The sequence below is a fragment of the Mirounga angustirostris genome, unplaced genomic scaffold, assembly GCF_029215605.1.
Source record: "Mirounga angustirostris isolate CCGP_5_RB_7025 unplaced genomic scaffold, mMirAng1.0.hap1 SCAF_6, whole genome shotgun sequence".
NCBI classification, from domain to species: Eukaryota; Metazoa; Chordata; class Mammalia; order Carnivora; family Phocidae; genus Mirounga; species Mirounga angustirostris.
Genome location: NW_026991714.1, coordinates 24,830,502 through 24,857,430, shown reverse-complemented (window position 1 = coordinate 24,857,430; position 26,929 = coordinate 24,830,502). Strand labels below are relative to the sequence as shown.

The following is a 26,929-nucleotide window of genomic DNA, read 5'->3' as shown; positions in this document are numbered from 1 at the left end:
ATATGGAGCATCTTTTCATATGCTTATTTGCCATCTACATATCTTCTTTGGTGAGGTGTCTGTTAAGGTCCTTTGTTTTATTATTTATTTATTTTTAAAGATTTATTTATTTATTTGACAGAGAGAGCACAAGCTGGGTGAGCGGCAGGCAGAGGGAGAGGGAGAAGCAGACTCCCCAGTGAGCAGGGAGCCCGATGTGGGACTTGATCCCAGGACCCCAGGATCATGACCTGAGCCAAAGGCAGACGCTTAACCAACTGAGCCACCCAGGCACCCCAGGTCTTTTGTTTTAAACATTTTTTATTTAAATTCAATTAATTAACATATAATGTATTATTGTTTTCAGAAGTACAGGCCTGTGATTCAACAGCCTTGTATATTACCCAGTGCTCATTACATCACATGCCCTCCTTAATGTCCATCACCCAGTTACCCCATCCCCCTCCCCCCACCCCTCCAGTCTGTTAAGGTCTTTGGCCTTGGTTTTGGATAGCAGTTCCTTATCAGATATGTCTTTTGACATTTTAACTTAAACTTTCAAATTGAGTTCTTCCTCAATCAGACCCTCAGATAGTGAGTCTCATTCACTCTCACACTGTCAATTTATGATGTTAGGTTGATAACTCCCAAATATCTTTGTCTTAGACTTTTCTTCTGAGCTCTAGATTTGGATGTCTCAGCACTTCCAGCTCATGATATCCAGAATGGAGCTTGTCATCTCCTAGATATCTGCTCCTTCTTCAGTAAATGAAGTCACCTCCCATTTGCTCATGTCAGCCACCGGGGAGTCATTCTTGATGCCTTCCTCTACCCAACCTCCCCACTACCCATCAATCACCAAGTGCCATCCATTGACTCCACCTCCTAAATACCTAAAAAAAAATTTTTTTTTATTGAGGTAAAATTCACATATAAAAATGAGCCATTTTAAAACATACAATCCATTGGCATTTAGTACACTCACAGTGTTGTGCAACCATCAGCTTTATTTAGTTCCAGGACATTTTCATCACCCCAAAAGGAAACCTTTTACCCATTAAACATTTACTCCCCTCTCTCCCAGCTCTACTAGCCTGCTTTCTGTCTCTGTGGATTTCCCTATTGTGGACATTTCATATAAATGGAAACCACGCCACAGGTGACCTTTTGCGTCTAGCTTCTTTCATCCAGCGTGATGTTTACAATGTTCCTCCATGTCGTAGTGTGTGTTAGTATTTCATTCCTTTTTATGGCTGAAAAAAAGTTCATAGTATGGATATAACATATTTTATTTATCTCATTCATTTGTTAATGGACATTTGGGTTGTTTCTACCTTTTGAATACTACGAAATAGTGATGCTATGAGCTATTGTGTACAAACTTTTGTTTGAGTACTTCTTTTCCGTTTTTCCGGGTACATATGTAGGAGTGGAATTGCTGGCTCATATGGTAAGTCTACATTTCACTTTCTGAGGAAACAAGATAATGAAATCTATTAAAAACCCAGGGGTGGGTCTCCTGGCTGGCTCAGTCGACAGAGCATGCTATTCTTGATCTTGGGGTTGTGAATTCAAGCCCCACATTGGGTATAGAGATTACTGAAAAACAAAGTCTTAAAAAACAAAAAAAAACAAAACAAAACCCGGGGTGCCTGGGTTGCGCAGTCGGTCAAGAGTGTGACTCTTGGTTTTGGCTCAGGTCCTGATCTCAGGGTGGTGTGATGGAGCCCTGCTTCTGGCAACAGGCTTGGCTCGGGGTCTGCTTGAGATTCTCTCTCCTTCTGCCCCTCCCACTCATGCTCTCTCTCTCTCAAATAAATTTAAAAACAAAAACAAGGATGTTTCTGCCACTTGGGATTCAGTGCTGGTGCAGAGCACTGAATGTGTGTCACCCCACACACATATTCCTGAGACTAACACAGTTCAGGCCCCAGAGAAATACTTCCCTACAGAGCTTGCCTTATGTCTTCAGGAAAAAAAAGACACGTAAACACCCTGAAGATGGGTAGGTCCTGTCCCTGTGAACTTTTGAGATGCAACATGGCTTTGGAGTGCAGGGAGGAACTGAGCTGTTGAAGTGCTTAGCTAAGAGAAAAGAAAATTGACTTGTCAAATCCTTCCTCTTGATAGCATGACTGCAACGGATTCCTGCATGACATGTTCTTTCTCAGCAGTGCTGAGTGTCCATTTTCTTACTCCTCTTTGAGTTCCAATTTCTGGTTCTGGACGTAGTCATGAGCTAGTGTAGTATTTACAACATTGCACATGGTGGCTGAGGAATATCTTTTGGTATTAAACACTTTATATTGTTCTTACATTTTTATATTTGTAGGTTTGGATGTAACATATATGAAGCATGATACTTATCCTTTTTATTGACAGCTACGTGGACACTGAACAGTAAAACTGCAAGTAGTTTCATTTTTATAGAATTATTTAGATTTAAATTTTCAAAAAAAAAATGAATGCAGACTTTGTGTCTTTCTACTATCTCCTCTGGGGGAGAATATTGGATTCAGAATGGCCAAGTTTTTAGCATCCCGGGTTCAACATCAAGGGACTCCGGGTTCAACACCAAGGGACTCCAGCCACACTTTATTCCTTTCCTTTCCCAGCCTCTTTGCTTATGACTATTTTGTCTTCCTTCCAACCTCAGGGAGTGAGGTGTGAGTAAGAAGCTTGAGCCAAATCCCTGATGGGATGTAGGTTTATAGCAGGAGCTTTTTCAAGGTGGATTTGGGGAGTGGTAGATGGATGCAGGTAGGGGTGGAGGAAAGTTCCAGATTCATTGTCCCTTTCTGCTCAGAGTCTTAGAGCTCATGTTGTCCTGGTCTGGCCAGCACTCTCAGCCACTCTTTTCAGAAGCCTTCAAGGGCCACAGGGCTGGAAGGTCTGCATTCTTCAAACCGGGATTTGGAGCTGTTCCCTCTCAAGGGCCTTCTTTCCCACTCCAGAGTCTGGAAAGACTATCCTTTCTGGCACTAGAGGAGAGTGGTGAGACCCAGTGGGGACAACGTCCCCACTCAGTCTTCTCCCAGTTATCCCAAGGATTATTAGAGACCCTGCTGTCCCCAAACTCAGAGAAGGGAAAAAAGCTGAACCCAGAAGCTGGGGTGGGGGTGGTAAGGAATGTTGGCAGACAGAGGGAGAGGTGTGAATAGAGAGAGGTCAGCCAGGGGAACAGCGAGAGCTTGAGCTAAGAACCAAAGCCAATGGTAAAACAGACTTTGTCCTTGAGATCTCCTTGGATCGAAATGAATGAGCTACACATCAGAGGTTCTGGGGGCAGGCAGTGTGGTGCAATTGCAAACTTGGACTTGGGGATTTTTGACTGGCATTTGAATTCTGGGGCTGCCCTTTAAGAGCTATGGCATCTTGGGCAGATGACCTCTTTGAGTCTCAGTTTCTTTCCTCTTCAGTACTCTTAGCACAGGCTTTGGACTCAGAGAGACTTTGCCCCCAACACCTGCACGACCTTGGGCAAATTACTTAATCTCTGGGTCTTAGTTGCCTCATCTATAAAATAGGAACACTAACACCTTGGAGCTGTTGTGAGGATTAAGATAATGGTTGGGAAGTAGATTCCATTATTAATTAGGACCATGGAACAATGGTGCATTTGGGGCCAGGTGACATGGGCTTGGATCTGCCCCCAGCTAGGTGTGTAACCCCTTTGAGGACCAATTCCTTCTCTGTAAGAAGGGGTAATACTACTTTCTTCGTGGAGCTCCGATGAAATAAATAAGGTGTACGAAAGCACTTTGTACAGCTCTGTACGAAGGTGAAAGATTGTCTGTTCTTCAGCTCACCCTCTCTAACAAAGGCTGAATAAGTCCTGAATTGGCCAAAAAAAGGGAGGGTGAGGGAAGGAATGTGAATCTTAGGCGGAGTAGCGAAAAAGCTCAAATAATCCCCACACTGTTTCTAACTCTTTCCATTAAGCCTAAGCTCCAAGGAAGAGCTCACGGCCAAGGGCACAGAGGGAGGTAAGGAATTGGGGATATGGGGGTTGTGAGGTGGGAAAAAGAGCCTTCTGCTGTCAAACCCCAGGAAGGCACGAAAGGTCTTTGGTGAGGCAAAAAAGAGGGAGTCTTCAAGTCCCAGCTCCTCTGGTCTCCCTCTCTGACCCCAACTCCCTTGTGACTCACAAAGCTCAGCTCCCAGCCTTGAGCCAAGAGAGGCTGCCTTCCAATGCCCTCTACCTGGCAGCTACTAAGCGGATTCAAATATGCTCAGGGTTGGATTCCAGAGAAAGAGGACAGGGGCTCTGCTGTCCCCTAAGGCAGAGTAGCTTGCCCCTCCTCTGCCCACCCCCTGGGGCAGAGCCCCTCAAGTCAGGCTCCTCCTTGCTCCCCCACCCCATACCCGCCACTTCGTTTTGAGAGGTCAGAACCAGGACTTGATGCCAGAGCCCTGCTGGTCCTGGGCCTCACTGCAAGGCAGGATCATGAGTGCGCTTCTCTTGGGAGCTCAGCCTATAGGATGTGCCAGGGAAATGTTTCCACAGATTAGTGCCTCCTGGGGTGGGACAGCAGCAGCAGGGTGGCAGGGACAGGACAGGGGAGGGAGGAGGGAGCAAAGCCCAGGGAGCCCTTGGGAGGAGCCCAAGGGCAGAGGCTTTCTTCTCTAGGCTCCAGCCTCCAGAACCAGGAGGTTTGGGGTGCCTGCAAAGTCCCCTGCCTCAGTTTCACCTCTCAGTGACTGCTTGATGCTACATGGCTCACTTTATTTGACCCGGTTGTTGTGGTAATTACGGTAGTATCACAGTTTGACTAAGTTCTGCTCCAGATGTAGAATAAATTAGAGGGATGCAGGGGGAGGGATGCAGGGGCAGGAGAGGAGAGATGAAGGGCCAGCTAAAAAATCCAAGGCAAGGGGGAGGACAAGAAAGGAAATTACAGCAAAAAGAAATATATCAGTGATGGAGAAGGCAGCCTGGCGAGCATGCCCGAAATTACACGCCTCTAGAAGGTAAAACCTGGTTGAGGTTTTCCAAATCTGCATTTGTCAAGTCAGGTCTTTACAAAGGAGCAGTTAAATAACCAGTGTAAGACCAACAAGCCTGGTAACTTCTGAGATCGGGACAAGAAGGCAGTAAATGCTGGTCGGCTGAGGGATGCAGTTGCTTGGAGGAAGAAGCCAGGTTCCTGCCGGCCCTGCCCTACCCCTTGGCCTTGATCTTTGGTGACTTCAGGAGTGAGTAAGGCTGGTGGGTGATGGATCACCAAGTGGTTTTGACCCAAAGTTTCATCAACATGAGCTTTCCCCGTTGGGTTAATCATGGCTGGGGTCAGGCACCCCTAATCCAGCTGGCTCCTCGACCTCACAGTTCGTGCTGATGAGGCGCTGGCTTCTGGTCTGCGTCAGCGTTCTGGATAAACTCAAAGATGAATTTCACCTGGGTCTCGTAGGCTGGGACTGAGATTTTCTCATTGATTCCGTGGATGCTGAGTGAGAGAGATTTTGGGGAAGAGAGGAGAGAGCCAACTGCTGTAGCGGAAGTGGTATTACAGAGCACCCCCCATCCCACGTCCCCTGAAGCCTTTGACCCTCCAGGGGTAAGAAATGAGGTTTCATATGACACGGAGGTCGTCTCTCCAGGGTCCAGCCCCATGGCAGAGAACAGTGCGGGGAATATAATAATAATAATAATAATAATAATAATAATAATAATAATAATAATAATAATAATAATAAAATCCTGGGGAGTTCAGAGTCATTTCCTGTTCAGGAATCTTATGTGATAATTTCTCCTCTCAGGGGAAATTATCTTCTGAATTCTCTTTCTCTTAGGCCAGAGTCCCCCCCGGCCCCCACATTACTAGGGGCACAAAAGGAGAGAGACTGCCCAGGGTCCCTGTGGGGCCTGTACTTTACCTGGGAACTTCTTATCAGATCTTGTGCCCACGATCTGCCTCCACACAACGCAACACACAACCGAACCATACACGTAACCACAAAGATAGAGGAAATAGAGAGTAGCAACCTGCTGCCCCAGTTAACAAACAAAACCCATGAAGCATGTGCTTATGCTCATATTCAAATGTTTTCATTCTCTTGGCTACTGACTTTTGGTGGGGAAATCAGGTCTGGGTATGATAAGGAACAGAAAGATAAATGGAATGCAATACCCCCCACCTCACACACACCCCAGGGCTAAAAGTTTGCTGAAGAACCCACCCACAAAGTAGTAATTCACACATAGTAGTTAAAATTGGTGATCATGTCTTAGATTCCTATAGTGTGTTTTCTTCTGAGAATTCAAAGCATGTGTCCACCTTTGACCACATAGAGGTCTGGACTTCACTGAGTAGTAATTGAGAAGTCTAGAGTCTCCCTTTTTGGGGAGAAAATGAAGTCCAGAGGGTAAGTACTCTTCCAAAGGGGGGGGGTCACACCCAAGGGTCCTACTTCTACCAGGTTCTTTCCAATCATTTGATTATCTCCATCCCAGAAAAGTAGTGGCCAATTCCCATACATTCTGGGGAGTGGCAAGACTCTAAGACAATGAGGAAAGTTGGCCAGTTGGGCTCAATAATGTCTTCATTTTAGTTTGTGCAAACCTTGGCTTTCCCGCATTCTGTGGACTGGCAGGAGAATGGGGTGGGGATGGGTCAGATGTATCTCCTCCTTCACCCTTGCTGTTCAAATCTGTTCCACTCACTCACCTACGGAAGCTCTGAGGATGCAGGTAGAGAGGGTTGAACCGGTAGATGCTGGTGGTGAGGTTTGTATAATGTCTGCTGTCTGTGTTGCCAATACAAATGCCTAGACAGGGAAAATCAAGAGGATTGGGGCTTTATGGGAGCCACCAAGCCAAGGTAGTGGTGGGAGGTGGGCTGACTGGAAAGTTAGGACCTCTGGGTCAATAAGAATGTCACCTGGGCCCTCTTGGGAGACTACAGCTACCAATTTTTGTCCTTCAAGCTACCCATTCTCAAAACCTTACTAAAACATAATTTCAACCAGAAGCATGGAATCTCCTCCCCAGGACATTAGTGAGTTATCCCTTGAATGGTCCAGACTGAAGTGTCCTCTCTTCATGATGACCAGGGGGGCCAATACCTTCATTTTATACCCTTAGCTGGGCTATTTCAGAAACTGAGCACTCCAGAAATCTAGATATCAGTTCTTTATTGCTTTAGCTCTCCTTATATCACCCTAGCTCAGAAATGAATACCCTCCAGAGAGCTTTACTGCTATAAAATGCAGTCCTCTTAAAGTAGAACATAATTTCCCGTTATTTTCATCCTCTGAAGGATGACTTTGTCTTCCAAGAGTCAAACTTCAGGTTAAGAAAGTCCCAGGATAGTCTCAGTGTCTTGCTCCCTTGAAGGTAGTAGCAGCTCACCCCACGCTCCAGCTAGGGCTGGGACTTGTCCCCAGTGGGAGTGTTCTCTGAGAAAAGACCCTCTGAAGCACCAATTAAAGAATGATGGGATGATCTGAGATGTTAATTTGTGTTTTGTTCCATTTTCCACTCCTGGTTTCAAATGGGTAACTAGGCCCTTCAAACTCCTTGCTTTGGGGATTTCTACCAGTTGATGTCTGCCTATCTTTTTTCTGTAAAGGCCTAACCTTGTTAATGGGATTATGGTGGTTGCCCCAGAAGGGAGAGGGTAGCTCAGGGAGTCTTTGAGGGCCAAGAAAGAAGAATCGGGGACTAAGAGGGTCAGGATAGTGGAGACCCAGCCCTTGCTCTGTGGCAGGAGTTTGAGGAGGTGGCAGACCTCAGAGGGGACGGCTGCCTGGTATGCTCAGGGAGTTGGTGTCTTAGGTCCAGAGTCAAACAGGCCAGGAAATCAGAGGAAATCTCCAACCTGAAGTGACTTTCTAGCTAGGCCATGGATGTCCAAGGTAACTGCAAGGACCGATGACCACTGGCCAAGGGACTCCCATGCTATGTTGCTACCAAAGACCTCGAGGGCCTGATTCAAAATGAGGGTGGTGGTGGGGGTGCTTGGAGGCCTCAACAGTTCCTGAGGTTGAATTTCCTGAGGAGTTACAGCCAGATTTAAGTTGATTAAAAAACAAGGCTGCCCGTTTCACACCTGAGTTTGTGGATACAGAACATCACTGTATGCTCCTTAAGGGCCCATTCCTAGCACAGAGGTGGGTCCGAAGTATGCGCTTAGAAAATGAGGGAATCCGGGGCACCTGGGTGGCTCAGCCAGTTAAGTGTCCAACTCTCGACTCCTGCTTTTGGTTCAGGTCATGATCTCAGGGTCCTGAGATCAAGCCCCACCTCAGGCTCCATGCTCAGCACAGAGTCTGCTTGTCCCTCTCTCTCCTCCCGCTTGCTCTTGCTCTCACTCTCTCTCTCAAATAAATAAACAAAATCTTAAAAAAAAAAAGCAAATGAGGGAATCCATGATTAAACCTAGATTTTGAAAAACCTGGTCTTAGAATTAGAGCATCTCCTCCTCACATCATGGACCAGAGATCCTCAAACTGTGGTCAGCCATCAACTGGTCTCAGAATCCCCTCGGGGATTTGTTAAAAAGGCAGATTCCGGGGTCCTCTCCAGATTTGGTTAGCCTGAGTCTTTGGGAGTGGGTCCAGGTAATCTGCATTTTAATAAGTTCCCTAGGTAATCCCCTTCCACTCTTAAATTGGAGAACCACTGTCTCCCCAGCATAGGTTTGGAAGGTAGGCTGGAAGACTAGGGAAGGGGCACAGAGGCACTGCTGCTGGGACTGGTCTGGGCTGGGAGAGAGGAAGGGGGTTCATGCCAATGGTATAGGCAGGGAGGCATTTCTGAGCTCTGTTGCTGAGCTGTTATCCTAGGATGGATCAGAACCAGCCTTGGAGAAACTTGGCCTCTCCTGTGGCTCCTCCAGAGGAGTGTGTGTTTGTGTGTGTGGTGGGGGGGTCTGGGCTGGGCTGATCCTTTCCTCCATGCCAGAGAGGCTGGCCTAGGTTAAGCTAGGACCCAGGCAGGACTGACCTAATTTATTGTTTCTGCTCTTTTCCTGTTTGCTTTTTGACTTCCACTCTGAGGGGAAAATACAGTTCTAGTCTCATCACGAGGGGAAGCAGCCAGATGTTTCCAGGCTGAACAGCTGGGGTGGAGGTGGGGCAGGAGACATTAGAGAGGAAATAGTTCTAGCCCCCACCTACCTCCAGCCACAGCTGATGAAGTCATTACCTGGGACAACAGTGCTGACTTCCGGGAAGATGGACTGTATGGTCTGGCGGAGCAGCTGGTAGCCCAAGGCCTGATGATCGGAGGGGCTGACAGGGAGGGGGTCAAAGGCAGTCAACACGTGGAATTGGACCCGGTTGTCAGCCACAATGTTCTTGACGAGGTCTAGGACCTTGAGGGAGCAAACAGAGGGAGTTTGAGTTCTTACTATCTGCTATCCAAGTACCATAGGAATTGAAATAGCCCTGATTCCTCTCCAGCAAGGCAGCGCCTTGGAGTTTACAGGGGAGCTCATTTTTTGCACTGGGACCTCAATTTCAGCCGACTGGCTGTAGGAGATGGAAGAGTTGGGTTTTCCTGGTAAGCAATCTACAGCACGGTAGACTGAAGTTAAATGTTCAGGAGGCTTGCCTTACAGCCACGAGGCAGGCAGGGAATTGGAAAATCAGGAAATCATGTGTCCTTCCTCTCAGGCTGTGAGTCATGGGCCGGGTGGAATGTAGAAGACACAGCAGAAAGGGGAACACGACCATCTTGAGGCAGGGTGACAGATGTGATGACCTCACTTCAACCTGGCAGTGTCAGACAGTTGAGGAAAGGGTCACACACTTTTCTTCCTCCTCTCTGGGCATCCCTGCTTCCTGTTTGTAACCAACTGCCGTGGAGCCAGGAAGATGAGCTCAACACAGACAAAAAGTCAGGAGTTGGGGGACTGGTATTCAAGTTTTCTCTTTGCCTCCTTTCCTCAGGAAGGAACCTGAGGAAACTCCTAGAAAATTCAGTCTGAAACAACTAGAGCTGAATCCAGCACAAGTCCTGGTCCCAGGCAGGACGTAGACCAGACCCTGACGATCAGGTCGCATGGAGACATGTGGGAATGGACCAGGAGGCTGGCTTAGGGGGGCCCCCCAGCCCTCCCCACCAGTCTCGACCCATCTGATCAGCAGTTGCTTTGGAACTGCCTCTGCCCTAGAGGGGTGTCCCATAGCTGAGGCTTTGTGTGCATGCCCCTCTCCTGCTCACTGTGTCTTCTCCATCCATTTCATGTCCTTCCTTCAAATTCTGGCTCAAAATCCACACCACTAAGGAATCCATCTTAATGAACACTGTCCCCTTTCGGGCCGTGCTCTACACCACCTCAGCCTGTATGTGCTTTGGAGGCACATCCTTGTGAAGTCAAAGACCAGGTTCAGATACCCAGCCCAGCGACACTAACTGTATAATCCTGGACCAAGTTACTTCATGAGCCAACTCCCTCTATTTTTATTGGTTCATATCTTTTAAATTTCTTTTTTCTTTTTTTTAAGATTTTATTTATTTATTTTGACAGAGAGAGACAAAGCGAGAGAGGGAACACAAGCAGGGGGAGTGGGAGAGGGAGAAGCAGGCTTCCCCATGGAGCAGGGAGACCGAAGCGGGGCTTGATCCCAGGACCCTGGGATCATGACCTGAGCCAAAGGCTGATGCTTAATGACTGAGCCACCCAGGCGCCCCTTTATCTTTTAGATTTCTTGTATCCAGCATCCATTGCATGCCTTTTATGTTCCTGGTCCTATTAGAAATAAGGTAGCCCCTCCTCTTGCATCAGGACCTAAGAGTTAGTGGGAAATCTGAGCTCTTGTGGCCTCTCATGGAGGGTGGGGTCCCATCTGTGTGCCCTCTTCAGTTTCTGGAGGCAGGAATGTTCAAGTAATTTGGGACAGGGGTCAGCAGGCATAGTCCCAACCCACCTTATAAGGGATGACTGGGAACCTCCCAGTTGGTTGAAGGTACATCAAGACTATGCACTAATTCATGTGTTAAAGGATTTAGGACAGAAGTGCTGGAGTGAAAATAAGCTCTGATAAGTGAGTTGTCCACCCCCACCCCCAACTAACCCAAGGGAATTTGGTTTGGCTCAATGGTGGTTTCTAAGCCAGAAATAGGACCCTCATTCCTTTCCAGACTCAGCTCCTAGCATGCTTCTAGGGGACACTGTCATGAAAAGGGGTACTCTTGAGATAATGCCCCCCCCATACAGGTGAGGGGGAGGGACTCGTGAACGAACGGTAAGAGGGACCTCAAAGGTTACTTTAGCGCACATCAGTCTCTCATTGCTCTGAGTTTCTACAGCCCTTACAGCGCATTCTCATAATGTGATGTTTTCCCTCTGCTTTATGTGTAGATATGTTTTCCCTGGAGTGAATGATACATTTTGTTGAAGGCAAGGACAAGGGATACCAAAAACACTGGTAAGGACTTTAGAGTTAGAGTTAGCAAGTCCAGCCTCCATCCCATTTTAGGGCAAGGCCTCTCTGGGGGAGAGGGGGGATAACACCCACGACAGACTGTCATCCAGCCTGTGCTCGAATGCTTCCGTGGTGGAAGGCTCACCATCATGTGTTATCATCCATTCTGCCTTTGAACAACTGGGTTATGAATGTTTTCTTTAGAAGGAACTGAGATATGGCTTCCTGTAGCATCTCACCCCTCTCCCTTTTTTATTTTACATACTTTATATCCTCCATGGGATACAGTATATACGAGGCGGGTCAGTGACATTTCATCTCTGTTGAAATTAGGGGCCTGTGTCCTTGCTGCCTGGAGGCTGCTCCTGTTCTAGGTCTCTGTTCTATGTCAGGTCCCAGGGTAAATGTCACCTCAGAGGACTGACTCTCTGTTCCAACCCCCATCCCACAGTCACTTTGTGACACAACATCCTATGATTTTCTTTCTTTTTTTTTTTTTTTAAAGATTTTATTTATTTATTTGACAGAGACACAGCAAGAGTGGAACACAAGCAGGGGGAGTGGGAGAGGGAGAAGCAGGCTCCCCCCTGAGCAGGGAGCCCGATGCGGGGCTGGATCCCAGGACCCTGGGATCATGACCTGAGCTGAAGGCAGACGCTCAACAACTGAGCCACCCAGGCGCCCCCATCCTATGATTTTCTTTATGGTACTTGCCTCTTAAAAAATCAACTTGGTCATGTATTTGATCACTTGCTTATTGCTGTCCCTTCCCCACTAGAACATCAGTGCCATCAGGATGGGAATCTTTGCTGTCTGGCTCACCATTCTCCCAAGTGCTTAGAAGAATGTCTAGCCCATAGTAGCCACTTAGTAAACACTTGGTGAAGCAATGAATGAAGAAAGGAAGGAATCTTCTGTACCTCACTCTAGAGAGGTGGCCATCATTCACCCCTTGAGAAGCTCATTACCATCCAAGGTGCCATATTCCCCAACTCTCCTTCAAGTGGGGGCTTCCTGAAACATCTCCCAGTGATCTTATTTTTACTCTTTGAGGCCCATTCAGGACAAACCTTCTACAGGGTAGCCTATGACATTTCTGAAGACTGTTCCTCACACAAAGGTGCTGCAGACTTCTCTACACCCACGACATGGGAGACACCAGTTAGAGATGGAGGAAGAGGGTTCTGGGAACTGTTCATGCTCCTGCTGGATCAAGCCCAAGGCCCTGTACCCTTGGCCTTCAGACCAGCAGTGTCTGAGGATGGGACCCGATGCTTGGAAAGGGGGCACAGGGAGAAGGGAGGGACCAGAACAAAAGGGTGCTGAGGGCTTTCAGATGCTGGAGGCTTTCCATTCCTCACTGGGCAGGCAGGCGGGATGGGCCCAGGGATTTCATGAGTAGACTGGGAAGGAAGGCCACTCTGGTGGGGGACCAGAGAGGAGGGAAGAGTGCCAGAAGCTGGGGAGATGAAAGCCCCAGCTGGTGGAAAACAGCCCTTGGAAAGGGCATGGAGTTGGAATGAGACTGGAAAAAAACTGGTAGAAAGAAGTTCAATGGGGGGAATTCAGTGATTTCCTGGCCCCGTGATCCTCCAGGGAGAGGACAAAGGTTGGCACTCGATGAAAAGCAGCAGAGCCCAGGACTCACACTGGTCCCAGCTTCCCCCGAATGCTGGGTGACGCTGGGCTGGCCATCAATCCATCCCCCCGCCCCCCTGCAGTGAGGGGTGTGCCTCCCACCTTGTGTGAGGAGAAACAAAACCCTCCAGGGTGAAGAACTTAGGGAGAAAGGACCACAGAAGTCTAAGTGTGGCTGACCCTTGAGGATCTGCACCAGACACTCAGGGAACACCACCTGCCCTTAACCCTGCTTAATTCTGGAATGTACTAGTCATTCCATAGTTGTTGGGTTGCCTCTTGAGATCATTTTTTGAAGGATTAGATTTGCCTTTTGAACTCTTTTTTAGCTCAACCTGCTGTTTAAATAAGCTAGCCTTTCCTGCAGATGCCAAACATTCTGCACAATGGCTACTCAAGCATGTATCTTTCGGCTCACATGTCACTTCCCCGGGGAAGTCTTGCCTGACCCTACACGAGGTCTGGTTCCCTGTTATGTCCTCCACTAGCACCTGGTCCCTCTCTGTCATCACAGCTTGCAATTACGCACTGATTTTAATCATTTTTAAAATTGATGTTTGTAGCAGGCCACTGCCAGGCTGTCCACGATCCTCTTTACTTCTAATTTTATACATCCTTCCTGTGGGATTTTATTGACTCTAGAGGTTTCATTTATGTTAATAACACTCCAGCCTGTATCTCTAGTTCATTCTCTCTCCAGACCCGAGGTATTTATAATTGCCTATTTATAATGTATAAGCGTCTCAAACTTCTCAACCATTATACTTCTCTATGAACGTGCTCTACTTCCTGAACTCTTCATCTTGGTTAAAGGCTTCAGCACCTGGCCAACTATGCAGGTTAAAACCCTTGGAGCTGTCCCCCGCCTTTCTGTCTCCCCTTACCCATGACACACGACATTCTGCTGAACCCATGTCTCCTACCCTGGCACGTGCCTTCTCCACCCCATCACCTCTGCTCGGTCTGCTGCCTGAGAGGCTATCACAGCTTCCCAACTGTCTCTTCCTACGCTGGCACCTCCTCTGCATTGCCACCAGCACCATCTCCCCAGAAGCACATCTGAGGACATCACCACCCCGTTCGAAGACCTCTCACGGTTCCCTCTGTCCACGGCACGCAAGGCCCTGAGCCCCATGCTCCAACTCCATTTTCACTGCCTGCCACTTCCGCCTGGTCTGTCCTCCTCTTTAGCCTTACTTTACTTTAGCCTGACTCTGAATGCCTGGTTTCTAGCAAAGTCCTGTTTGTCCTTTACATCACAGCTCAAATTTCTAGTGGTCAGAAAGCACTTCTGGATCCTCAAAGGCAGTGACAGTCCCCTTCTCTGCACTGGTCCTTCGGCAGTTTGTTCATCCTGAATCATTTTGATCGTGGTCTGAGGGTGTGGTGGTTCTGGAGCTAGACTGTTAGATGTGTCATCTTGGGCATGTCACTTACCTGCTTTTTTGATCTGTGCCTCAGTTTCCCTGTTAAATAAGGATGATCATAGGGCCGTCGTGGGCATTAAACGAGCATGCATATACCTTAGAACAGTGCCACACATCAAGCGAGCCTGTGGGATGTGTCTGCTACTAATATTATCATTTATCAGACTCAAAGTTCCCATGAACCAGAAGTCTCCTATCCTAGCCAGCTTCCTGGAAACCTCCGAAGAAGGTTGAACAAATGCTGTTGAATGAACCAACCAATGTTGGTTGAAAAATGGTGGCTGGCCAGCCCTGGGATGGCAACTACACCCAGATCCTGAGCATCACACATCCCCGATTGTGAACCCGTGGCTGGGAACGGAAGTCACGCACCTCCTGGACAGTCTGCACAGGGTGAATCCGGATGTTGATTATGGCCTGGGCCACCGGGGGGATGACATTCACCTGGAGAGAGAACCACAAACCCTGGCCTGAGCCACATGTGCTCCCCGCCCCAGGTAAGGCCAACGACCACCAGCAGAGAAAGAGGAAGCCGATTTGATTGAAAGGCGCAGGGCTCCATTTTCGGTGGGCCCCTTGTCTTCCTGCGGCCCTTGACAGGTGGTTATGTTCAGAGCTAGAGAGGTGTCTCTACACTAGGCCAGACTTCCATGCTTCTTGGTCGTGGACGGGGTCACAGAGAGCTGCTCAGAGCGAGACTGATTTCTCCGGGACCACGCAGACCTCTCTCTCCTGACCCCATGCAGCGTCCTGGGCGGTCTTCCGCGTGCGCTCTCTTCCCGGGGCGCCCAGGCCATCCCTGCCGCCATTAGTGCTCACTCAGGACAGGGCACCCTGAGCCACTGCAGGCCCCCATCACGCTGTGCTTGATCCCCGAAGGGGGCGAGGATGGTGATTTCCCACATCTAATTGCAAAATTTGACTCCATTCTCTGCCCGCCCAGGAAGAACCCAAGACTAACTGGAGACAAGAGTTAGGCTCTGAGTGGATTTTTTCCTTAGAGGCCGTGAGAGAACAGACTCCCTGACTCTGACTCTTTCTTTGAGCTGGTATGGTGCAAAAAAGCACCAGAGCAGGGGCAGGAGGGCTGGGCTGTTACAAATTAGCTGTGGGATTTTGCATAATTATAACCTGTTTGTGCCTCTGTTTCCCGACTGGCAATTGGGGTGATGGTACCAGGAGGGCTGTGAGCAGGATCAAGTGGAGTGACAAATGTGACAGTATTCTGGACAGATAAAACGGCATTCACATGCAAGGACACGGTATTCTTATTTCGGGGAACATTCTAGGCAGCTGGTGAAGACAGCTTGGGCCCGGCGGACATACTGGACACTCCTGTCAGTGATGCTGGGGTTAACTGAGGTGCCATTCATTGTACTCAACCTGCGCTCCAAGTGACCAGAGCTCCACAAGGCCACCCAGTAAGCTAGGTGCATGGCGCTCCCTAAAGTAGTGCTGGTGGTACTGGTAGTCACTGGACCAGTCTCACTTCTCTCAAGATTTCAGAAAGGCCTAGGTCCAGGCTACCCAGGGTGGCTGTGGCTTGTTCCTTTAAACAGAGATGCCCCTTCATGGCCAATCCAACTGGAAGTAGACCAATTTGCCAAAAAGTAGTTCTTGGAGAAGAAAAATCTATCAAAGTAATAATTCACTCGAAATTTATTTCTACAAGTGAACTTCATATAGAATTGATGTCTGTTCAGATTACCCAGTATTTAATGTGTTTTGGGAAATGACTAATATATGCCTTTAGGTGTTGTATATATCACAAATGTTATTATAGACTTTATAAATGGTGGGCGAGTTTCTCTCTTTTGACTCAGGGTAGCACGAGGGGAAAATACATTAATCATTCATTAAATCTGTTAGGTGGATCAATCTTCCAAAGTATGGTGAAGAATAACCAAAAGATCCTTGATGATAGAAAAGTTAGAACCTTTAGTCTACCTGACCAAATGCTAGGTAAATATTTAACATGTTGAATGAGTATTGTTCAGAAAAATTAACTCCCAAATAACTCCCCTTCATACCAGTATCAGGGTTGTTTTTTTTGAAGGGGTACAGACCCAAGAAAACTGAGAGGGGCCATGGACACCTCCTAAAATACACATATACAAAATCTGACCAGCAGTTTCAGAGGGTTTGTAGACCTCAGTTAGAACAATTGCTCTTGAGGATTACCCATCTGGTATCACTGAACAGTTCAGCACTGGGCCTTCCTATTATTCAAATTGAATTCAGAGAAGGAAGAAGGGGCCGGGAGATAAAGCCAAAGGATGGAGAGGTGGGTGGACAGTGAGGAAAAGGTGTAGAGGAGATCCAGGAGATGTTACCTTGACTCCTGCATTGAACATGGTGAGTGCCGTGGTGGTCCTGACCAGCGCATTGGTTATGTAATTCCTCTCCATTAACCTAAAGCAAAAGGATGAAGGTCAGACATTAGGAAGAACTGTCCAACGTGGAGAAAGAACGGGTTGGAAGATCACCCACTTTCCTGAATCTTGGAGATCTTTAAGACTAGGAGGGACATCCTCTATATGAATTAGATGTAGCATCTGGTGGCAAAGGGATGATTAGTCAGGCCCAGTTAAGTCAAGGAGAGGGGACTGGGTAGGTTTGGGTTGGAGGATGAGAAGAAGGAAAGGTAAAACTTTACCTGCTTACAAGCGGCCCAAATAGCCACAGGTTGCTCAAGATAATATTGGCAGGGAAGGAGAACTGAAAGGGAAAGAATGAGATCAGCAGGATTTCAGAGGGGTCAGCATAACAGGGTCACTATAACCGAGGCCTGGGTCTCTCCCTGCTTTAGATCTGCCTTGAGGGCCCTCAGTGGTAGCCTCGAGTGAGGATGAGTGGGAACCAGCTCCCAAAGAGTGCCTGGGTGTGTCAGGTCTTAGGGTCTCAGAGAAGCACCAACACCCCTGGGAAGAAGTCAGATCCTTGCGCCTCGGCTCAGCCTCTGGCTGAAAATAGGTGAGCATGTGCACAGCACTGGTCAGCACTGGGCCTCTCTACTACTCTGGAAGCTACTTTTCTGCCACCCTTTCTTCCTCTGCCATAGACGACCAGTACGGGAGATGCCTTTTCCCACCTCATGTGCCAGTTCCTGCAACGTCATTTTCAATGGGCCGCTTCCAAACATGTTCGGCATTGGTGTCTGTTCCAGGCTGGAAGAGAAATGGAGTTCTCAAGACTTCCCCAACCCCCATTAAAGATCAGCGATCTGAAGGGAAGAAGGAGGGAGACAGAATTTTTCAACAGGTCTGGCCAGGAGGTGTCCTATTCAACTTCTATCACCTCCACCGATCCACCTGTTTGGAGACCTCAACGCACAAGCGGGACCACCTCTAGTCCATCAGCAGAAGCTGTCCCTGTCTACCAAGTCCAAGCAGGTACCCCGACTCTCATGTCACTTACCACACTGTAGCAGAATTATCAGTCTCTGTGGCTAACTGTGAGTTCCTTGAGGAAAGGGACTGTCTGTTTCTTTCCACTGCTGTATGCCGACCCCTGGCACAAAGCCTTAAGCATTGGTAATCAGTTACGTCTTTAACTGAATTAATATACTTCTTCCCACTTTGCTAAGAAAAGCCAGCTGGAGGGAAGCTTTGCTGTGACAGACCCTTCTGTGCTCACCCACAGCCTGCAGCCCTTATGTCCTCACCTAGCTTTCATGGGTCAGCTCTTGCTTGCAACAAGGGTAGATCCTTCTCTGACCTCTAATCCCTGCCTGGGTACTGGTGGCTCTGTCTTCCCCGCGGCCTCCATCGTGGCTTCTCAGCTCAGCTTCAGGGCAGGAAGCTTAGCCCCTTCAAACTCAAAGTGGGAAAGTACCAGGTCTTCCATCCCGAGTCTGGCAAGGGAGAGGGGCCCGTGTTGCTTACCGGCTGACGGCGGCTGCGAGGATGCCGATGCTTGTCTCCTTTGGGGGAGCTGAGGAGTGGCCTGGAGTCATGTTTACTTTCAGCCTGAGGTTAATCGAACCCTTCTCTGAGACTGCAATCCTGTAGGAGAGGATCAGAGAGGGCCCTCCTGACTTCCTCCCACCTTGAATTGTCCCAAGGGCCCAGAGGTCTGCCTGCACAGTGGTCTGGTTGTCTAGGAGATTGGCTTCATGCTGCTTAAAAAAAATTGACACTAGAGGAGAAAGGGAAAGGGGAGCCCAAACCTGGTTGACATTCAGGGCCAGGGGAATAAAATAAAGAGTTGCCTCAGTATGGCTTACAGACACCACGCTGGGGTCATCTGACATGGGGTGAGAACACCTTCCAAGGTAGGGGGTGGGGTACTTTACTCACATGGCAAAGGGCTTCTTGAGGTGGGGAATGAAACCATCCAAGATGAAGTTACCCTCGTCCACAATGAAGGCTAGCTTGATATCCCTTGCCTGTAGCAGGGCTGAGATCTTCTGAGCCCCATTCTGCCCTGACACCTGCAGACATTAAACCCATGGCCACAGTCCTTCTTAGCCAGACCTCCAATAGCGAACGGAGACCCATTCAACATAGCTGGGGGCTCCAGAACCTCCCTGCTCAGCCTCCTTCCTGGGGGGGGTGGGGGTGGAGGGGGAGGGCAAGGGGCCTAGACAATCCTGCTTCACAGGACCCTGGAATGTCACAGCTGGAGAGCCAAACCACCCTCATTTTACAGATGAAGAGACTGGGACCCATGGAATGAAGTGACTGGCCCAGGGTCAAAGTAGGTGACATCACTGGAAATAAAACACTGATTCCTTGCTCCCTGTTGGTTCTCTTTCCATCACACCCATATTTCTCAAAGTGTCATTGATGCAACACCTACCTGCTTCAGATATGACCAGGGAGTTTGTTAAAAAATTCAGATCTATGCCTATCACTAAATGAAAGAAGCCGATCTGAAAAGGCTATATAGTGGATGAGTCCAACTATATGATATTCTGGAAAAGGCAAAACTATGGAGACAGTAAAAAAAGAATCCATGGTTTCCAGGGGTTGGGGGAGGGAGAGAGGGATGAATAGGTGGAGCACAGAGGACTTTTAGGGCAGTGAAACTACTGTGTGAAACTATAATGTTGGACCCCTGTCACTATACAATTGACCAAGCCCATAGAATGGATGCCAAGAGTAAACCCTAATGTAAACTAGGGCTTTGGGTAATTATGATGTATCAATGTAGGTTCATCAGTTATAACAAATACCCCCCTGCTGGGGATGCTGATAATGGGGAAGGTTGTGCATGTGTGGTGTGGGTGTAAGGGAAGTCTCTACACCTTCTCAATTTTGCTGTGAACCTAAAACTGCTCTAAAAAATAAAACCTTTTAAAAACAAATTCAGATCTATGGCACAGGGTCCGGGAATCTGCATTTTGGTCCAGGGCCTTAGATAGTTCTGGCACATAGATACCCAAGAGTTGGCAACCTCCCACACCATATTCTGGAGACCCTGCAGCTGGGGAGCAAATTGGGCTAGAGTGAAACTCCCCCCCGCGCCCCCAAACAGAGGTCCTAGAGATGGTTTATAGGGGGAGGAGGCTCTACCTCTTCATCATGGCCCAGAGCAATAAAGAAAGATCTTCGGGGGATGTAGTTTCTGTTCAGCAGGAGCTCCAGGGCCTGCAGGATTGCCTGGGGGAAGAAGCAGAAGGGAAGAGGGAGAATCAGGGCATCAGTGACAGTCAGCTGCCTGCATTAGGGCTGGTGGGGCTAGCATCGGACACTCTCTTTATTTTTTTTTTTTAAAGAATTTATTTATTTATTTGACAGAGAGAGAGACAGCGAGAGCAGGAACACAAGCAGGGGAGCGGGAGAGGGAGAAGCAGTCTTCCTGCGGAGCAGGGAGCCCGATGCGGGGCTCGATCCCAGGACCCTGGGATCATGACCTGAGCCGAAGGCAGATGCTTAATGATTGAGTCACCCAGGCACCCCTGGAGACTCTCTTTAAAGAGAACAAATTCAGGGCACCTGGGTGGCTCAGTTGGTTAAGCGACTGCCTTCGGCTCAGGTCATGATCCTGGAGTCCCAGGATCGAGTCCCGCATCGGGCTCCCTGCTCGGCAGGGAGTCTGCTTCTCCCTCTGACCCTCCTCCCTCTCATGCTCTCTGTCTCTCATTCTCTCTGTCTCAAATAAATAAATAAAATCTTTAAAAAAAAAAAAAAAGAAAAAAGAGAGAAAAAAAAAAGAGAACAAATTCAAGTGGCCCTGGGGGGATGAGAGGTGAGGAAGCTTAGCTCCTTTACCAGCTGGAGAAAAACATAAATGTATCAGTGCAGAGCTGAAAGGGTCTCTGGAGATCATCTACTCTAGTCCTTGTTTCACAGCTGAGAAATCAAGACCCAGAAAAGGACAGTGACCAAGTGGTGGCTGGAACCCAGGGCTCCTGGAGCCAAGGTTCTTTCTACCATAACCTCCCGTCTCCCGGGGGGTCAGCTGAGGATCCTCATCCTGGGTGACTCTTTAGGGCCCCCGGGCAGATGGAACAAAGCATTTCAGACCATCAGAGAGTTCTTGTTGTCCAGTGTGCCTCGGCCATGGATGAAGCCATCACGCTCCAAGCCAGAGAACGGGGGCACCTCCCAGCCTTCGTCAGGGGCGGGCACCACGTCACTGTGCGCCATTAGCATGTAGGGCTGCAAGCTAGGGTCTGAGCCTCGGACAGTGAGCAGGTGGCTGTACTCTCCTATGACTTCATGCCGGATAAAGCTGGTTTTGAAAACTGTTGGAAAGACTAGGGACAAAGGGATGACAAGCAGGGAGAGAGAAAGCCAGATTTAACAATTTCCTTTGGTTTTCCTACCATTTAATAGAAAATGTTTACCCCCGTACCCCTTTTTGAAAGCATGCAGCGTCCTACAGGAAGCCTTCTGGAACAAAGACAGTGTGATTCCTGATTTGCCTGGACAATCTCTAAAATTCCTCTTCCTCATATTTTAATGTGCTACTACTATGTAATAATGGGCACATCAAGATTCCATCATGGTGACAGCTGATAGATCAAGATCTGGCTTGGTCTGACCTGTAATAAGTTATCACTAGTATATGCTACCAGGCTATACCGATGAGGAGTGTGTTAAATTTTAAATATAGTAGTCCCCAATAGCCAAATTACTTGGAACCAAACATGACCCTTATATTAAAAAAAAAAAGAGAGAAAGAGAGAAAGACCTTTTTTTACTTGAAAAATAATATAAAATAATATTCCTACTGTGTGTGTCATATGGAGAGAAGATTGCCCTGTCTAGCACAAGGCCACACTTCTGCGTCCAGGTGTGGATGTTCTCAGGGTCACTCAGGTTACAGATAGTGTTAGAGAGGGGGCTACTTGCTGTACCTAGGTCAGCTCCTCCCAGCCCTGACAACTTTGGAGGGGGTGTTTTTTCTTTGATTTAGGAAGAGGGCCTCACTACTCTCCATGAGCTTTTCATATGAGGACTAGGGAGTCCCAAGTCTCCTTCTTCTTCTTGACCCATCCCTTCTTCGGGTCACGTGGGGGTGAGGGGCTGATATGGCAGCTCATAGTTGCTGATGGCCTCGAAGCTCAGAAACGGGTCAGTAAAGAATCTGGGGAAAGACCTGGGTGGGTGGAGTGTGTACATAGGTGTGTAGGTGTGTGTACGGAGGTAGTTGGGAGGAGCATGGGGTATAGTTCTGGAAACTTGCACGGGAAGAAGGAATTCCTAGTCCTACCTTTTTTTTCTTTTTTAATTTGAGTATAGTTGACACAAATGTTCCCTTAGTTTTCGGTATACAACTTACTGATTTGACAGGTTTATATATGATGCTGTCTTCACCACACGCGGAGCTACCATCTGTCCTGATACATGGCTATTAGAATATCACTGACTATATTCCTTATGCTGTGCCTTTTATTTCCTTTCCTCATCCTACCTTTTGATTCTATCTTATTTATTGACTGTTACATATCTAGGGCAAAGGTCGGGAGAGTTCAAACTCCAACCCAACAGCTACGTGCTTTAGTTTTTCAAAGGTCCAATAAATCTAGTCTCTACTCTGCCTCCATTCTGACTCCTGGGGAGCTTCTATTCCTCCCCACTGTGTGTAAACTCAAAATAGGCCCACAGCAATTTGACTGTCCTCTGGTCAGTAACAAAAGCTTCTTCATCTCCTTGTAAAAGAACTGTGTCTGCAGGGCTATGCTCTACCCCCCCCGCCCCCCCGCCCCCCAACGCCAGCTTGTGGCTGACCTGTACGAATGTATTCTCCAAACTCAGCCAGGGCTGTTGCATTAACGTTCTCGGGGCTGAAAGATACTGTTGGAATCCGGATGGCACCTGTCAGGGGCGTATAGAGATGTGAGATTACAGATGATAACAACCATTGGTTTTCCCACAGCCCTCTGTGCACAGAGAGTTCTTTCAAATTCAGGATCTTATTGTGGAGGGCAGAACAATCCTATGAGGTAGGCACTGCTATTTTCTCTAATTTGAAGGTGGGAAAACAAGTTTAGAGGGGTTAAGTATGCTGCTCAGGACTGTCCTGAAATAAGCAGCAGAACTGGGATTTAAGCCCAGGTCTTTCAGGTTTGTTTAGACTAATATGGTTCTTCTTCTTTTTTTAAAATTTATTTGACGAGAGAGAGAGAGCCAGCGGGGGAGGGGCAGAGGGAGAGGGAGAAGACTCCAAGCAACTCCGCAGGGAGCCCAATGTGGGGCTCGATCCTAGGACCCCGGGATCATGACCTGAGCCGAAGACAGACACTTAACTGACTGAGCCTAATATGGTTCTTAAAATAAAGTCCTATGTTCACGATAGCATTATTACAATAGCCAGTATAAGAAAAACAAACGGAGTGTCCATCAATATATGAATGGATAAAGATATGGTACATCATTGAACACCAATAAATTCTGCCAAATTGTTTTCCCAAAAGTTTGGAGCAATTCATGTTCCCACCAGCAGGGCATGTGAGTGCCAGAACACACCTCCACACGCTGAGAGTTACCCACCTTTTGCACAGTTTGCCCTGTGGGTGGATAAAAAAATGAGATGCTGTTGGTGTTTGCATTTTCAGTTCCCTGACCTCCAAGGCAGCTGAGCGTCTCTTCATATGGCCATTTGCATTTCCTCTGCTGTGAACTGCCAGGCTCAGTCACTCAAGCAAGCTCCTTAATCTTTCTGCCTGTTTTATTTTCTTTCTGTTGGGCATTAAGACCTACATCTGGGGCTGTTGTGAGGACCAAGTTAACACTGTAGAGGGCTCAGAACTGTGCCTAATGTGCTGTTAAGGGCTGAATTAATGCTGGCTTTAAAAAGGTCTATTTGTGGGGCGCCTGGGTGGTTCAGTGGTTAAGCGTCTGCCTTTGGCTCAGGTCATGATCCCAGGGTCTTAGGATTGAGTCCTGCACTGGGCTCCTTGCTGGGCGGGGAGCCTGCTTCCCCCTCCGCCTGCCGCTCTCTCTGCTTGTGCTCTCTCTCCTTTCTCTCTCTCTGACAAATAAATAAATCTTTAAAAAAAATATAATGGTCTATTAGCTATATTCATAGTTGCTTGGATTTACCCAGAAGATCTCCAGAAGGATACAAAGGAAGCTAATACAAGTAGCTACCTCTGTGTATTTGTGGGGGTGAGAAAATGGTGGTGGTTGGTGGGGAATGGGGCCACCAAGGCAGGGTGGGACCTATACACCCGCCCCGCCCCCCCACAGACTCTTTCACTATTTTGGGTTTTGTTTTAACTATGTGAATGTACTACCTATCCAGAAATAAAGGAAACATTTTTTAATTGGGAAAAAAAAAAAAGATATGGTACATATATATATACAGAATGGAATATTACTCAGCCACAAAAAGTGAAACCTCACCATCTGTGACAGCATAGATGGACCTAGAGGGTATTATGCTAACCAAAAAGTCAGACAGAGAAAGACAAACAGCATTTGATTTTACTCCTGTGTGGAATCTGAAAGAAAGAAAGAAAGAAAGAAAGAAAGAAAGAAAGAAAGAAAGAAAGAAAGAAAGAAAGAAGCTAAACAAATAAACAAAATAAAACAAACTTATAAATACAGAGGACAGACTAGTGGTTAATAGAGAAGGGGGTCAACCGTGTGTGATGGAGGGTAACTAGACCTGTGGTGGTGATCACCTCTCAATTGTATACAGATGTCAAATTATAAAGCTGTACACCTGAAACTTTTATAATAATAATAAAAAGAGTTAAAAAAAGAAAATAAAGTCCAAGATGGGGGTGGGGTGGGAGGAGGTGGACAGGAGTAGATTTTGGACCCTGACCCTAAGTGGGAAGCTGCTATAAATTGCTTCTAAGCCTTACTCTGCCGATGAAACCATCATCCCTTCGATGAACCAGAGAAGCCCACTATCCTGGGTCCCTACATGAATGAGGCTTTGTGTGCAGAGAGTAGATTTATTCCTTATGGACTGGCTCATCCAGAGTCTCACTGATCTCTCAGCCAGGGTCAGCCTTTTGGGCACATGATACCTGGGAAGGGGCGGATTTAGAAGCTTCCAAACAAACTCCTCAGTCCTAAATAATCTCATCTACTTTACCCAGATGTCTTAGTTCCTGAATTGCTTTTAGGTTTATCCCTTTGAGCCCTGAAGGCTTTACACTTTAAAGAGATCCATTACTATATGCAAACACCTATGGGAGGGGAAATGCAATAAATTATGAGAATATCTGATTAGATATCCCAAACCACAGTGGGAAGAACAAATGCACCTAGGCAGTGCATTTATCAAGGGAGGGCCTCTGCAAGACAAGCTTACCTCTGTTATCAGTTTTGTTTTTTTTCTTTTTGTGGTCTCTTTCGTTTATCTTTTTAAAATTTTTTATTGTTATGTTAATCACCATACATTACATCATTAGTTTTTGATGTAGTGTTCCATGATTCATTGTTTGTGCATAACACCCAGTGCTGCATGCAGAACGTGCCCTCCTTAATACCCATCACCAGGCTAACCCATCCCCCCCACCCCCCTCCCCTCTAGAACCCTCAGTTTGTTTTTCAGAGTCCATCGTCTCTCATGGTTCGTCTTCCCCTCCGATTTCCCCCCCTTCATTCTTCCCTGACATCAGTTTTTCTAAGGATTGAGCCTGCATCACAGCTCACCACATAGATGGGGAAGTCAAGGTTCAAAAAGATGAATCTATAGGAGATAAACTCAAAATCTGAACTGAAATGTTTTGCCTCAAGGCATGTGGCTATATATATATATATATATATATGCCATACAAATAGATATAGGCCATATAGCCATGTGGTTATAAGATCCCTACTTTGGGTTCTTTAAATAAGAAAGCTTTTGCTTTCTTCTGGGTGAAAAGACTCTCGGGTGAGCAGCTGCCCGCTGGCTTTCAGAGAACTCACTATTTGTGCTGTGCTTTGGAAAAGCTCTGCACTGACTCCAGACCAATCGTTCAGGCACATGTACAATTTATATTCAATCACCGGGGCTAGCATTGGGTCCCTGCATCTGCCTGCACATGTTTATGTAGGCAGTTTCTTTTAATCCATTATTTAATGAAAGGGAAAAGACTGGAAAAGGGCTAAGCCCGGTGGTGGGGAGGATCTCATTATCCCAGAGGATCTAGCCCTCAACAGAACTTTTCCTCTTTTCTCCCGGAAAATGCAGACTGAGAAGGCAAATGAGTTCTTAACCTTGGTTTGAGGTCTAGGGGAGAGAGGTCTGTTAATTAGGAGAGGAAATTTGGAACATGTCACGCCCCTTTTTGGAGTCCTTTGCAGCTGGGTGGATCCTACAGGGTGGATCTTACAAGGGATAGATGTTATCACCCAGTGCTCACTCCTTGCTGTGGGGTCCCCGGGGAGGCTCATTTAATTTCCCTCCACTGTTGATTAAGATAATTTAGTCTTAAGATATCACAGAGATTTAACAGAAGTGAAAACTTTCTAAGGTTCAAAGTACAAACAAAAGCTATTGCAATACTGAGGCAAAGCAGGGGGTAGGCTGGGTGATGGCCAAGGCAACAGGGGTGATGGTGGAAGCTAGAGAAGGTTCCGGGAGAGGCAGGGAACACCCGAGTCCCCAGAAGCCAGGTCTGGGGCAAGAGTGGCGTCCCCGAGCCCGGGCACGAGGTGCTGGCACTCGGGCTAGGGCTGGTCTGGGGAATGTGGTTGGGCTCCAGTTCCAGTAATGGACCCTCTGCGGTGGGAGTGGGGCGGCACGGGTTGGCCCGAGGGGACAGGGACTTATGTTTGGGCATAGCTGGGCGAAGGGGACCAGGCTCACCTTTCAGCGCTTCCTTCATCGCGAAGCGCTCGCCTGGGCTGAACTGAGAAGGCATTTGCGGCGCCCGCTGATGCCCCTGGCCCTTCAGGCCCTTCGATCTGGAGACTGTGGAGATACCTAGCAGCAGCACAGCCGCCAGAGCCAGCACGCAGACACACTGCGGAGCCATGCTTCTCTCCGCTCTGCAGCTGGAGTTTACAAGCTCTTGTTTGTCGTCCTGTCACAGCTCCAATTCCCGCAACTGCCTTAGTCCCACCCTAGCCCCAGGCCTGACCAATCGCTGCTTGCCCTGGGGTTGAGAACCACCC

The 26,929-nt window shown here is 47.8% G+C and overlaps 1 protein-coding gene across 1 annotated transcript; it reads right to left on the bottom strand.

Annotated features, from left to right (window-relative positions):
• Nucleotides 1-450: 450 nt before the first annotated feature.
• PM20D1 (peptidase M20 domain containing 1) lies at nucleotides 451-26,848 on the bottom strand. Its single transcript, XM_045876942.3, has 13 exons — nucleotides 26,622-26,848; nucleotides 22,598-22,684; nucleotides 20,888-21,120; nucleotides 19,934-20,020; nucleotides 18,716-18,849; nucleotides 18,302-18,421; nucleotides 17,509-17,584; nucleotides 17,074-17,135; nucleotides 16,751-16,829; nucleotides 14,790-14,861; nucleotides 9,128-9,296; nucleotides 6,648-6,747; nucleotides 451-5,426 (listed from the first exon to the last, which is right to left on the bottom strand). The coding sequence occupies exons 1-13, from the start codon at nucleotides 26,788-26,790 to the stop codon at nucleotides 5,303-5,305; spliced, it is 1,512 nt and encodes a 503-aa protein (XP_045732898.1). The 5' UTR covers nucleotides 26,791-26,848; the 3' UTR covers nucleotides 451-5,302.
• Between the last annotated feature and the right edge of the window lie 81 nt (nucleotides 26,849-26,929).